This window comes from Hibiscus syriacus, unplaced genomic scaffold (genome assembly GCF_006381635.1).
Source record: "Hibiscus syriacus cultivar Baekdansim isolate YM2019G1 unplaced genomic scaffold, ASM638163v2 tig00116995_pilon, whole genome shotgun sequence".
Classification (NCBI taxonomy): Eukaryota; Viridiplantae; Streptophyta; class Magnoliopsida; order Malvales; family Malvaceae; genus Hibiscus; species Hibiscus syriacus.
The window spans coordinates 367,893-382,377 of NW_024063511.1; the positions used below are offsets into that span (position 1 = coordinate 367,893).

Consider the following 14,485-nt stretch of genomic DNA (forward strand, 5'->3'; position numbering starts at 1 on the left):
TAAAAAAAAAAAATTAAATTACTAATATATATATATATATTTAAAAAAAATTAAAAATAAATTACTAAGGAAATATGAAGAACAAAAAAGAGTAACTTGACCACTCGATCAAATATACTTGCTCGGGAATATTTTTTTAATTATGATACTTAAATTAATTTTAAATCTCAACTTTTAAGTTAAAAATAATAAATTTAAATACATATAAATACTTAATTTTTTAATTATAATAATAATGTCAAATAAATTAATATCCAATCAATAATTAAATAAAAATGACTCGAACAAATGAATTGATATTAACTTTATGTTTTTAATTGTTTCTAGTCGATTTATACAAGTTCTCTCATTTTTTTCATCATGATCTTTAAACATTTTATATCCTTTTTACCTTCAGTTTTAGCATATCATCTATAATCCAAATTATCCAACTTTTCAAAGGAATCAAATTTTTATATTTGTATAGTTTAAATTTAAAATATAAAATAAGCTCTTGAACTTTTAAAAAAAATCAATTTGACCACAAAACTCGAAAAAAAAAATTAATTTTAGTTCATTTGTCACATCATCAATTATCATAAATTACTATATCAGTACCGTAATGATTAACAATGGAAACATTTGATCAAATAGATTTATTTTCTAAATTTGAAAATCATATTAAGTGTAAAAAATAACTAGACCACATTGTTTTTTTTAAGTACTAGTAACTCATGTTCTTTTTTTTTCCAAATTCAAATTTTAATAAAATTGTTAAAACCAATCGACCAAGGGCAAAAGAACAGTCATAGTGAGCAAACGAGCTCGTAAGAGACTAAGAGAAATTCGAGCTGACTAAAAAATGGCGGTATCGGGGAATTTACGTGTGGATGCTACTCTTGCTTCCTACCATCAACACCCCTTTCGAAGCTACGTCCCATCTTCAAAGGTCACTGTCTTCATTCCCTCTCATCTCACCTCCAAGTTTTTGTTGAACTTTTTATTTTCATTGAATGTGAAATATTTGTGTAATTTATCATCTGCTTGCTCAATTTAGTGTCTGGGTTTTCTTGATGGAATTGCTAAGTTTGGTAATTCACTTTATTTTTTAGGGTTATTGTTGGAGATGCTGTTCTGATTCGTTTGAACTCCTAGTCTTTTAGGTGTTCTTTTGCAGTAATCAGAGCAAGAGCTAATTGGGTTTTCCTGATTTGAAGCAACAATGATGGTTAGCAAACCCTTACCGGCGCTCGGTTTTGCAATTCCGGGAAAATGTTTTCTGGGTTTTGCTACCCTAATATTTCATATAATTGTTTTAGATCCGTTAGTCTTTTCAATATTAGCCTTATTGGGTTCATATTCTTAAATTTCAATCGCATTTTGTTATTAAAGGGCTGCATTTTAATTCCTGAAAGGTTTAACCACCAAGAAATAGTCAAAGAATCATGGCCGTGGACTGATCTTTGTCAAATTGCATGTAGAGTCAAATTTAAGCATGTATGTACATTTTAGAACCTGTTACTTGTTGGTATGGATTTGGAATCTTATTCCGAATATGATGCCTGGCAATTACAAGTAAGGGAAAAAAGACATCGACCGAAGATCCGAGCTTGATGAGTTTGGTGTTTCGAATAAGTCGTACCCTTGCTTGTTCATCATAAATTCATAATCTTTTAACCTCCTACATTTTACTGATTAGGGTGATTAGGAACGAAAAGAAGATGCATTGTGATTGCTTGTAGGTTACAATGTCACATTGGGTGATAATGTCTTCAACTCTAGTGTGTGATAGCACTGTGGGAAACACGTTGGTGTGGTACCGGCGATGATTTTATGTTGGATTATGTTTAACCAGATTATCATCTCAAGTTTTCTACCATATTGCTGAGCTCTTTAGCTCTTTCATTCCAGCTAGTTCTGTAGGTGCAGTGGCATTTGTTATTTTTTGCATAGCTATTGGGCATTCGCTTTGTTTATTAATTGTTCGGTACAATAGTTCATTGTTTTGTACAGAGCACCATTTGTTAGTGATTAATTGATGTTCTACTTGTGTGTAATAGCTATAGAAAAGTGCGAATTCTCTGGTCTTTTTGTTTTAATTTTGGTGCTCTATTATAGGTTGATTCCGTGTGTTCCATGAATGGAGGATCAAGGTATCTCGAAATCACACCAAAATGGAAGGGATTGGCGATAAATAGTCGAAGCATTGGTGGCCAAACTAAAAGATCAGCAGGGATCATGGGAGATTTAAAGTTATCTCCCAATGCTGTCCGGGAAGATGTTGAGAGCTTCCTCTTACATGCCGTAAACATGAGCTTCTTCGAGCGACTTAACTTGGCTCGGAAAATAGTGTTCCCGTCTCCGGCAACTAGAAGGAGCTCTAATGCAAATATAGGGAAGCAGCGTTTGAAGATGATCCTGTTCTCTGATCGCTGTGCAGTTAGCGATGAGGCGAAACAGAAAATCGTCAAAAACATTGTGCACGCTCTGTCGGATTTTGTCGAGATAGAGTCTAAGGACAAGGTTCAGCTTAGTGTCTCTACCGATTCTGATCTGGGAACCATTTACTCCGTCACGGTGCCTGTTCGGCGGGTGAAGGCAGAATACCAAGAGGAAGATGACGTTGGGACGATAACAAATATCGAGTACAAAAACACGGGAGATCGGTCTGGTTCTGTTGATGTCAGGTTCGATTTCTACGTTCCAGATGAGTAAACACATATTCCTGAATTATCTTTTCTGATATTTTGTTGTTTGGATTGAAGCTTTAGGTAGCACTGCAACTTTACACTTGTTTGTATATATGGAATTTTAATTTGAGGCCATTTTCTCGTTTGCCCTCATCTTCTTTCCTATATCTTACATATCCCTTTCACGGTTTCGTTTACCCTCGTTGTATTCTCTAAATTTTAGGTGTGTTTGATTACGAAAATGTTATATCATAATGTAAAATTTTAAAATGATACGACTTTTTATTTGGTTTCACGGCATTATCAAATGATCTCGGTGGTAAAAAAAATGTTTTTTTTCTTTAAAGATTATATGTTTGAGCAGTTACATCTGTAGGTGTATGAACGGTTAAGAAAATTTTGAACATATACTACCTCGTAATCAATTTTAGATTTTTTTTTTCTAAAAAAGCTTGTCAGTTAACGTTACATTTTGGATAATTTTATCTCTAATGTTTATTGTTTTATTAATTTGGTCTTTTCAAATTATACACGTTGATGAATTATAGATGGCTTGTTCGATTTGGTCAAAATATAATTTAAAGAAAATTACTTCAGATACCATCAAACTTTGAGCGTTGATTCTTTTATATTATTGGATTTTTAATTTAATTAATTTTAATATTAAATTTTGATTTTTGTTTTAATTAAAAATTGTTCCATTCTAATCCCACTCTTCTAGAAGGATCATCTAGAAAGCGAAATTGTTTTGATTGCATTCGGACAGAAAAGTTAACATAGATGTTATGGGCCGAATTCTTATTCCATTTCGTTCTTGCCTTATTTTTTTTTCTTGTTTTTTGAATTTCTCCATCTTTCGTAAATGACCCGAATGAAACCAAAATTTCATGCTCGGTTTTGAATTAGAAACGCTAAAAATAATGAATCAATGTCGACTATAACCCTTAGCCTTCCAAGCTAACGATGTGGGTTCGATTCCCGTTACCTGCTCGATATTCAAATTCTATTTGAATATTTATTAATTTAATTCAACGATGCTAATGCATCGTTTTTTTCATTAAATCGCTAATGCCACAATGATATGATTAACGATAGATGATGTGGCAGTTAAACCAAAATAATACCGTTTTAGTGTAACTTTTTTTTAACTTAAAAAAAAACCTAAAATGATATCGTTTCACTTGAGGGGATTTAATAAAATATTTGAACTAGTCAGACAAAACTAATATAACTTGTATAACACGGAGGCATAAAAGAGAAGACGAGCTTCTAACCTTGAAGGAGAGTATATCCATACCACTTAGTTATTAGAATAGAAAAATTGTTGATATATAATAAAATTCATTTATCAATATGTATTTCTAATATAAGATTTGTTTAAAGGAGAAAAATAATAAATATTAGGATACTTTGTTGAGTCCATCGACCATTAAAAATTATACAATGGTCACTCGACTATTTATTATGTTACAAACTCATCAATTTCTGTTAAAAAATTAACGGTCGTCTAAGCTAGACGTTAATATGCTGACTGATATATGATAGTCGAGTGATCATTAATTTTTTTTATCTCAGTTAGCATGTTAACGTCTAACTCAAACAACCGTTAATTTTTTAACGGAAATGATCCGTTTGGAACATAATGAATAGTTGGGTGGCCATTTTGTAACTTTAATAGTCGAGGAACTCAACAAAACAACTCCCTATAGTCAGGGGATTATTTTATAACTTTTAATAGTTGGAACTCAACAAAAAATATTCTATAGTCAGGGGATCATTTGTGTAATTTACCCTAAATATTAAAAAAAATCTATTTGAATTGATAGTGAATCGAAAAATATACCACGTGGATACATCTCAAGCAAAGCATCAGTTACGCACACTAACTCACTCTCCTTTCTCTCTTCCAAAGTTTTGCTTTGATCGGTATCTCTCCCGTTCTCCAAAACTTTCTGAATTTGTTTAAGCTTGGTCGTCATGTCCGATGAGGATCGTCATTTTGAATCGAAAGCGGATGCGGGAGCTTCTAAAACATTTCCTCAGCAGGCCGGCACCGTCCGTAAGAACGGCCACATTGTGATCAAAGGTCGTCCTTGCAAGGTTACGATTTTGATCCATAAATCTTTCGTTTTAAATTTCAATTTTGTTATGTATATTTGCCTTCTTTTTGTCTCAGTTTCTGCTCTCGATCTCTGTAAAATTCTCTTTATTATACAGATCACTAGAATTTGAAATGTAGTTATAAAAAAATTCTACATAATTAGTCGATCTGAGGATAATCCTCGATTTAAGAACTTATTGAATTCAAGGATAATTAGTGTTTAGCTAAATGATATAATATTCGATTCGCTGTTGTTAAATTTCTGTAGGTTGTGGAAGTTTCGACTTCCAAGACCGGAAAACACGGGCACGCGAAATGTCATTTCATCGGAATCGATATCTTCTCCGGCAAAAAAGTCGAAGATATCGTTCCTTCATCTCACAACTGCGATGTAAGTCTTCTCTCCCGCTCGAATTACGCGTCATGTTTTGGGTTTCAGAGGCTAATGTTTATGATTTTTGTTCCATTTTACAGATTCCTCATGTCAATCGTACTGATTACCAGCTGATTGATATCTCCGAGGATGGATTTGTAAAACCATTTTTGTTTGATTTGTTTTTTAAATTTTGTGGATGGTTTTTTTCTTCTTCTTCAGAGCGTAATGTTTGATAATGATTTAGGTGAGTTTGCTTACTGAAAGTGGTAATACTAAGGATGATCTTCGGCTTCCCACTGATGATGCTCTGCTTACACAGGTTAGTTTGCATATTAAATGGCATTTATACTTCTTTCTTCTTTGCTATAATGAAATTGATAAATTCATTCAACCTCATATGGATTGTCAAATGCCTGCTAGTTTCAGAAGACCAATGATATCTCTGTCTATCTCTCAAATTGATTCAAATCTACGATATCTTAAATTCTCATGTAGTTTAAGTATTTTTTTTTATATTTTCTATTCATGATTTAATTTCGCATTCTTGAGCTTTTATAATCTTACTTTAAATTTTTTAATATAACTTCTTAAATTCATAAACTCCAACATAAAATTTTATATTCGCAAGTGTTCTGATATTCACAATCGAATTATGTGAATACAGATAAAGACTGGATTTGCAGAGGGGAAGGATCTGATTGTAACTGTGATGTCAGCAATGGGTGAAGAGCAGATCTGTGCTTTGAAGGACATTGGCCCCAAATAAATTCCGATTTCTCATTGCCCTAATCAAATATGGTAATGTTCAATTTTTACTGAAATTCCATATGGGTTTTAAATGAAGAGTTTTGCTAATTAGTGCATTCTTTAAGATTATTTGATTTATCAGTTTAATAATAACATTGTATGAAATTCAATAATTGATGATTTTGTTTGTCATTTTTGAAGATATTATCATAGATAATAAGTTAAGGATGTTAATAATTCATGCTAATATTAATAATTTGTATCAGTACAATATGACTTCATTAAAATCGTTTTCATCTGAGAACAATTTTAAATAAAATTATAAAATTTAGTCTATTTACTAAATATGTTATTTGTTTATAAAGGCTGGAAATATATTAAATTTTCTTTTTTTATATATAAAATTATTCCGATTTCTAGTAATTGCTTTTGGCTGGTGTGGATAGTTGAAAAAAATAAAATAAAAAGTTACAAGGCAGAAATAACAATATAAATGAATGCAAATAATGCTGATACAGATTAATCACCTTCGTTTAATTTAAATCTGCTATTTAATCATCTGTAACGGTTACAATGGTAGGAATTTGGCCGTGATTTACAAAATCAATCTTGTTCAACCTCAAGCAGCACAAAGCTTGCTCTGGTAACTCCTCTGCCTTTTGTGCCTGCAAACATTACCATAAAACACAAAGCCTTATGATTTTCTTCGCATTTTCGCCCCTTTAATTGGAATATTTTTATACAAATATCATGTAAAATTTAGACATCACGATTTTGATTATTTGAATGTCATGTGTAATATTAAAAGTTTATAATTAAAATAAATAAGATCGTGAAGCTTAAATTTTATACGGTCTATATATCAAATAATTTCCTAAAACTCGGGGTTTAGATTCTTGAAAATTAGAGAAAAATGGGGAGAACTTACCTGAATAGTCAAACCCAGATTAATGATTCCATTCTTCTAGAAATGATTCAAGTCCTTTCCTAGATATGTAGCTAAATCTGTGTATGTCAAGGTCGATCTCAAAGTAATTTGATCCCTGGACGATAACCAACACAGTCAATACAGGAAGGTGTAAAAATGGGTGCAAATTCAGTTTCCTATACAGTAAATGAAAGGTTAAGCGCTAGGTTATTTTGATTCTTAAAGAATTTATGAATAATATCCCACATCACTAGAAATAATTAATTTGATCATGAGTCATACATTTAAAAGATCTTTGAAAGTTTGCATTTCCATATTTCTATTTAGATACGTGATAGACATGAATATTTTTAGAAAAATGAAAAACTTGTAATTTAGGTCGGATTCTGCATTACTTCTCAAAATTATTTTTAGATTTTTTCAGGTTAAAATTTTTTTTAAATTTGGGTTGAGAAGTACTTTACAAGAACTGATTTCAAACTTTTCTCAAAAATACTTTTGAACAAATTATTTAAAATAAATATTTTGTTGATTTAAAAATACTTTTTAACATCATACTAAATATTTATATTGTAAATCAAATAATTTAATAGTTTTTTTTCCCACAACCCTTGTAGGAAGTGATGTAAAAGTGGGCCTTAGAATAGTTTTAATGCATGTAATTGAATTCCATCACTGCAATTGGAAAAACTATAGATTACCTTATAAAAGTTATGTTGAGGGCGCGAAAGCACTGGCTTATCGTTATAAGCTTGAATAAGTTTCTTTTCGGTAGTACCTAACTGAAGCTCATCCGGGTTGACTAAACCGGCCAGAATTTTTAGCCTCTCTCTGTAAGGAACAGTGGACTCTTTTGCAAACCCTTTGACCTTTTCAACTTCATCTTCAATAAATTTCTGTAACAAAGCACAAACACAAAGGTGGAAAGAATAGATTCAGTTCTATGTTACACGGACTCAAGTGTATGAGAGAATTGATGAAGGAAATACCTTTATGCCGTCCTGGAAGTGAGGGGATATATCTTTGTCAAAAGTATCTGAGATCTTAAAATATAAGACAAGGCTCAAGCCTTCCCCATTGGCATCACCAAGAAACATACTTGCCGGGTAAGTCGGAACCTGCAAGAAGGAAACCAAACGACTTACAGATGTAGTGAAAACTGATCTAAAGCAATGTACCCCTCAATGATGAAAAGGGGACATTTTTCGGAACGGTAGAGTGAAAGAAGAACCTGTATGTTGACAATTAGCAGTGCAGGCACTTTTTCGTGTGGCTTTACATGCGGTAGTTCAAGGTGCTGAGCAATGTGATTCACTTTCCGAGGGCAGACGAATAAATCGACACCGATTGGTACGTATGGACTACAATCTGGAGCTGGTAACTTCTGTTTATCTCTGCACCACAAGGTTCAAACTTCAGTTCCATGTATGAAGGATATGATATATTGCGGAATGCAATAGCAGTGAAGTGGCTTACCGAAAGTAATTCTTGCCTCGGAGCTTAAAAAGTGAAGGTGAAACCTCCGACCAGCTTCCTACCGTCGGTTTCTCTCCCGAGCAAGGAATTACGAGTCCGGCTCTTGGACGGTATAAGTATCTCTCAGCTGCACTTGCTATTAACTCTATTAGTTTGCAGAAGCAGCACAACGTCATCAAGGCATGAAATAAAGGTGATTTGTTTGTTTTTCTTTTGATTTTGAGTAAGTTCCAATGCTATATAACTCAGAAATATTTATGAATAATGCATCATTTTTCTTATCAGAATGTTCAAACAATATTGATTGGGAGGTTTACTCTACAAAATTCTGTGGTTTCATTACCTTCGGAAGATTTTCGCTTCACGGAAAGCATGATAACGGTCGATTTCTTTCGGCACTCTTGAGTTTCGTCTCCCGAATTGACTGAGCCATCTCTATGGCCCTTGCAGCTGTAACTTTCATAAAATGTTTCATGTTTAGACCCGTTCTCAACGAAGCATGAACTTTCATACTGAAGCATTTGCGCATTTGAAATATTCCCTACTGAACTACCCAATGAAGAAAATGCATCTGGAGGCAACAGCAAAAGAGATACCAAAAGAGAAGTGTAAGCTTTTCCATCCGACCCAACATCGAAAATCATAGTCTAAAGAAACAATGAATTGGTAGCAATAAGCATTACCTCCGTAGACACTTCCGGAATCGTCATCTGACTCGGACTCAATAATGCTAACGGAATCAAAACATACTTCCTCCTGGCATCTTCCTGCATAATAATTTCATTTCGACAGTTAGAGATTGCTCGAAAAAGCACAGTTGCTTCAACTCCATGAATAAATAGCCAGCATCTTCTAGATTTTGCATATGTAAAAAATGTCTCCTAGAACGAGCACAAATGTGATGTGGATGCCTTTATTGGAAAGAAATATCAGAGAAGGAAGGCAATAAGTGTATAGAGGGCAAGAGATGAATAGAAGAGACCATTGGCATCGATTTGACTGCGGTTCCATTGTAGTTGTGTTAGATGAAATGACATATTAGACATCTCTGAGCGCTTGCGATTGCAGGTGGTTGAAGCATCCGCCTCAAAGTCGAGATGAACATATTCACTAACAGAAAATTCTGTCATATGACTCCCAGCATCACTCATCCTTTTCACACATACATGGGGAATGAAATAGGCGATTTTCCCATGGCGCTTGCGGAATCTGCCAAAGCGTCTTTTATGCAACCTAGACTGTGCCTTCTCACTATGTACCGAGATGCAGCCACCCATTATGTGGATAATTGGACTGCTACTAGTGAAGATGAAGCAGACACAAAGCTGATAAGCTCCAAGGAAGCGCCGGATCTATCAATTAATCCTAGAAAAATGAAACAAATGCTGCAATATAATATCGGCTACACATGATATCCGGTAAATTCCAAACATGGGGACCTTAATATCATCTTATGGAAACAATCTATCAATTAAAAATCCATGAATGCAGCATACGAAAAGCTCATCGGAGAGTTCTCCAGAATAAGAGATTTGCCTTTTAGACCACAACACAGACTTCAATCAACACTAAAAAACCGAAAGAAAGACTAGGCAATATGAATGAGTTGCTCCAAACTCGAAATGTAGTATAAAGACTAGGCAATATGAATGAGTTGCTCCAAACTCGAAATGTAGTATATTCAATGTTCTTGAAAATGGAAATCCTAAACTCTAAACCTGAAACTCTAATATCTCTAAAACCGGATATATCCATAGGGACTTTCGGCTAACCCGGACTTCCATTGGAATACAAGGAGATGCACAAAATATGATCATTATAGAAAATTGAAACATACCTTCAACTTGAAGTCATTCCAAAGGAGAAAAACACTCCTTTGGAGCTTCCTAATCCAAGCAAAATCTTATCAAGCAAAGGCTATTTCATTGATTTGCTTAAGCAGCCTGACCAAAACTTTAACACTACCTAAACATCAATAATAAGAATAGTTAAAATACAGCAAAAAAAAACAGTATAACTTCATCATATATACATATATACATTGAAAAATCAGAAGAGATTGTTGCAAAACATCCTAAATTTCAAAACCTAAAGCGGAAACTGTTGACTAGGATAACAATGCATGATTTTGTCTGATCATGATTAGATCCTTGAGTACAAACAAGATCATCAAGTAATATATTAAGAGAACAGATCAAACAATTAAAATTACCTTGCAACACAAATATATACATATATAACAACAAGAAGAAAGAGAAGAAGAAGAAACGAGAACGATAAGCTTTCAGCAAAAACGCTCGATGAAGGTTGAAGGAACAAGAAAAAGAACAGAAACAAGTGAGAGATGAACCTATGAATGAGAAGAAGAAACTGTGATGAATTCTTCCGGTAAGCAGATTCCTTAATCTGCAAAACTCTCCTATTTAAATCTTCTCCTTCTGTTTTTCAATTCAAATTTTTAATAATTATTTGTTCATTTGTGTTTTCTCGTCGAAGATTTCGCGCTTCTGTTTATTCATGAAAAATCCTTTTCAAAATTTTAATGTGATAAAATAATGCTTTGTAATGGTAGTTGTGAAGTCCAAGCTCTCTTCTTCGAATATCAATTCAAATTTTAGAAGAATTCAGCATTTGATTCGAATATTAGTAGATAATTTTTTATTAGTTAGATGCTTAATATGATTTAAATATTTTAATTTGGTTTTAACTGATATTTATAAAATTATCAAATTAAAATCGATTTACATATAATTTTTAATCATATATAATATATAACAATATTAAAATAAAAATATATACATTAATGTCCCCATCATGGCAGAGTGGCAAAAGGCCAAACTACGGTTCCGCGTTCGTGTGCAGCTACTCCATGAAAACGACGCCGTCCTGAATGGACAATTCTACAATGCCAATGGAATCCGGGTTGTTTGATATGGGATTTATTTATTATTTTGCCCTTATTGTTTTTGCAATGACGTGACATTTAATTGTGTATAAATAAATAAATAAATAAATAAAAAGTTTGATCAATTTTATTATATTATTAATTGAATTTTAATTTGATCGATCATTTAAAGATTTTTGAGTATATTGTATTTAGGTATTATTTTGTCTAAATCTCATTAAATTTTATAACTATATATTTGGATAATAAATGTTGCTTAAATTAGAGATTTATTTGAAAGTACGAGGGGCTTAATTAGTTATTAGTATATTTTATTAATAATAGATTAATTTAGATTGATTATTACAAAATTTAGGGTATGTTTGATTATAGTAAGTATTTTTTTTTCAGTTTTAATTTTTTAGAAAACAGTTTTGTTTAAGCATTTTGAAAATTAAAATATATGTTTGGTTAACATAAATGAAAACTTGAATTCAAAAATAAAAATAGTGAAAATGTATTTAGTATCTAATTTTTTTTAAATAAATATAAATAAATAGTTAAATAATTAGACAAAAATATAACCATTAAATGTATTAAAATTTCAAACACAAATAAGATACTGTGTCACGTATAATTGATGTAAAACCATCGATATATGAAACGTTTTTGTCGTTATATATTCAATGATTAGTTCAATTTGTCTTTTGTTTAAGTGCTAAGGAAAATGAAAAATAAAAATAGAAAAAGAAACCCGAATGAACCAATATGGGAAAGTGGCTTAGCCGTAAAGGGATTTTAGGTTTAGTCAAATTTTGTCTGCACCCCACCAACCAGTTTGAAGAAATTATTAATTAGCTGACCCTTATTCCCATATATATAATGGGGTAAGAGTAGGTAAGATAGTAGGCTGACCCCAACGTCAGGGTGAGAACAGCTTCCGTGAGAGACCTCCGAATTATGAATTGTCCACCGTGGGACTCGATCCCACGACCATAAGGTTAAGAGTCTTGTGCTCTACCAACTGAACTAAACAGGCAACTCTTGTTTGAAGAAATTATTCATATATATATATATATATATAATCCACTTATACAATATAAAATTATTTTAATTTTATACAGATTCAAGATCATTTGATGATTGAAAATAGATGGTTAAAATTAACTCATTTTTTTTCCCAAATGAATATCTATTCATTTTTTTAATGTTAATCTCAGTTATCTATTTTTACTCATCAAATTATTCTAAATCTGTGTAAAACTAAAAGAGTCTTACACTGTGTAGTTGTATTTTATCCATGTATATATTAAAGTTAAATGTTAGAAGTATAATTAATTAGGTGTTAATTTGACTGATATTAATGTTAAAATTAAAAAAAAACAAAATTTAAAATTGAAGAGTCAAAAGTATAGTTTTATCACTATTTTAATTTATACTATTACGATTTTTTATAATGAATAATTTAAAATTTATCATTCCGGGGTGTTAAAATACAATTTTACCATACGAACTTATAATTTATTTTAAGAAATTGATTTGTAATTTTACATTTTAGAGGTTGATTGTCCCTTTGATTGACACTATTGTTATTATAACATGTTAAAAGATATAAATTTTAGTATATTCAAATATGCGATAACTCTTGATTTAAGAGTTTAGAAAAAATATGAAAAGTTCAGATGTTATATTAAAAAAATATTATAATTATTTATTAATGAAAAAATTCACAAAAGGGGAAGAATATGTAAGAAAATGAATAATAAACTAAAATGATCGAATTTTAAATTTATTATATGTCATTTTCATAAAATTTTTGAGTTATATAAATTAATGCAATTTAAGCCAACAAAAAGTATATAGTAGGAAAGGGGACGATGGAATATCTGATAACAAAAACAAAACTGTAAGTGGAAGAATAAGTAGTTTAATTAATTTATATTTCTTTGGCTCAAAGTAGACCGAATTCAAGGGACGTTTAACGTGTGACAGTCTTAATATACGGTTAAGGAAATGCATTACTGAAAATATTATTATTTTTAACATTTTCAGTAAAACGCAACCTAAAATACTTTTTTTCTACCGAAAATGTTAATATTAGGCACTACAAAGAATGTTTAACATTTTCGGTAAAACGCTACCTAAAATATTATTTTTCTATAAAAACGTTAATATTGAGTTCTACCATAAATTAGTTAATGAAATTAACATTTCCGGTAAAAGATTAATTTTTATGTAACGCTTTACCATAAATATTAAAAAATATTTCCAGTAAGACATTTTTTTAATCATATATTAAGATTGTCGTACAATATAACTCCTTCAAATCCAAAGACTTGATCAAAGAAACATATAGGTTAGTGGAGGGTCATCTCAAAAACCACTAGAATAATTATTAGTTTAATAATATTACTAAACCAAACATACCACTCACTCAAAACTCACCTACTCAATTATTTTGCCTTCAAACTTAGCCACAATACCACTAAAATTGTTTATAATTTTATAAATCTCCGATTAAAAAATAATTATATTTAATTGCATTGATATCCCTAAAAACATATTAAGACTTGATAATCTACTAAACGTTTTATTCAATATAAAGACTACTGTTAAAATTTATGACCTAAATTTATTTATGATCTCGTCCAAGAAATAAATAAAAAAGAAGAGGATCAATGATGGATGCGTAGGTCCTTGGATCTTATAATTGTCGGGTGACAAAACGGAACAAAATAATAATTTTGGTAGTAAACTTATAATTTATCACTTTATTTATTGATCTTATTTGTTTATCCGTCATTGTGTTTTTTATTTATCCTATCAATTACCTTGACCAAATTCATTAAACAAACATTTTTCATTTAGAAATAAACACTATCTTGATTAGTCGTGACAATATCAAATATCAACAGTCGACGATCAATACCAAAGTTGGTATCATCACTGACCAAAAAGATGAAGAAGAAAAAAGACTAACAATGAAAAAAATAGAGAATATTAGGGCAACCACTTGTAGGATACCGTTATTTGTTTTGAAATTGATGATTTATTTTATTAATAATAGTTGGTTTAATGAGATCTCTTAAATAAAGTCATAAATTTAATTTTGATGTTACGAATGAAATACATTAGGCTAAGAATCGTCCCCAAAATGAACTTATGTAATGAGACTTCTTGATGTTATTTGCATATACACTATCATCCAAAAACCTAACAGCATCAAAAAGTCGCCGTACAATCTATACATTTTTTCAGAAATTATCGTATAATACTAACGTCTTCCTAAATTACTCTAAAAAGT

General features: G+C 31.2%; 2 protein-coding genes and 1 pseudogene across 2 annotated transcripts; 2 read left to right on the forward strand and 1 right to left on the reverse strand.

The window, feature by feature from the left end:
* The first annotated feature begins 790 nt into the window (after positions 1-790).
* On the forward strand, positions 791-2,852 carry LOC120193355 (cell division topological specificity factor homolog, chloroplastic-like). The gene is made up of 2 exons (XM_039195865.1): positions 791-928; positions 2,098-2,852. Exons 1-2 carry the CDS (start codon positions 842-844, stop codon positions 2,692-2,694), a joined length of 684 nt encoding a protein of 227 aa, XP_039051796.1. The 5' UTR covers positions 791-841; the 3' UTR covers positions 2,695-2,852.
* A 1,675-nt stretch (positions 2,853-4,527) lies between these two features.
* Positions 4,528-6,095, forward strand: LOC120193305 (eukaryotic translation initiation factor 5A-2-like). The gene is made up of 5 exons (XM_039195825.1): positions 4,528-4,769; positions 5,039-5,161; positions 5,245-5,301; positions 5,391-5,465; positions 5,811-6,095. Exons 1-5 carry the CDS (start codon positions 4,647-4,649, stop codon positions 5,910-5,912), a joined length of 480 nt encoding a protein of 159 aa, XP_039051756.1. The 5' UTR covers positions 4,528-4,646; the 3' UTR covers positions 5,913-6,095.
* Positions 6,096-6,403: 308 nt separating this feature from the next.
* On the reverse strand, positions 6,404-10,741 carry LOC120193358 (annotated as a pseudogene).
* Between the last annotated feature and the right edge of the window lie 3,744 nt (positions 10,742-14,485).

Bases quoted from the DNA above. Each gene is read 5' to 3' on its own strand.
- LOC120193355 (XM_039195865.1), top strand. From the start codon at position 842: ATGGCGGTATCGGGGAATTTACGTGTGGATGCTACTCTTGCTTCCTAC. The intron at 929-2,097 runs GTCACTGTCTTC...GCTCTATTATAG, and splicing joins GCTACGTCCCATCTTCAAAG to GTTGATTCCGTGTGTTCCAT.
- LOC120193305 (XM_039195825.1), top strand. From the start codon at position 4,647: ATGTCCGATGAGGATCGTCATTTTGAATCGAAAGCGGATGCGGGAGCT. The intron at 4,770-5,038 runs GTTACGATTTTG...AAATTTCTGTAG, and splicing joins TCAAAGGTCGTCCTTGCAAG to GTTGTGGAAGTTTCGACTTC. The intron at 5,466-5,810 runs GTTAGTTTGCAT...ATGTGAATACAG, and splicing joins ATGATGCTCTGCTTACACAG to ATAAAGACTGGATTTGCAGA.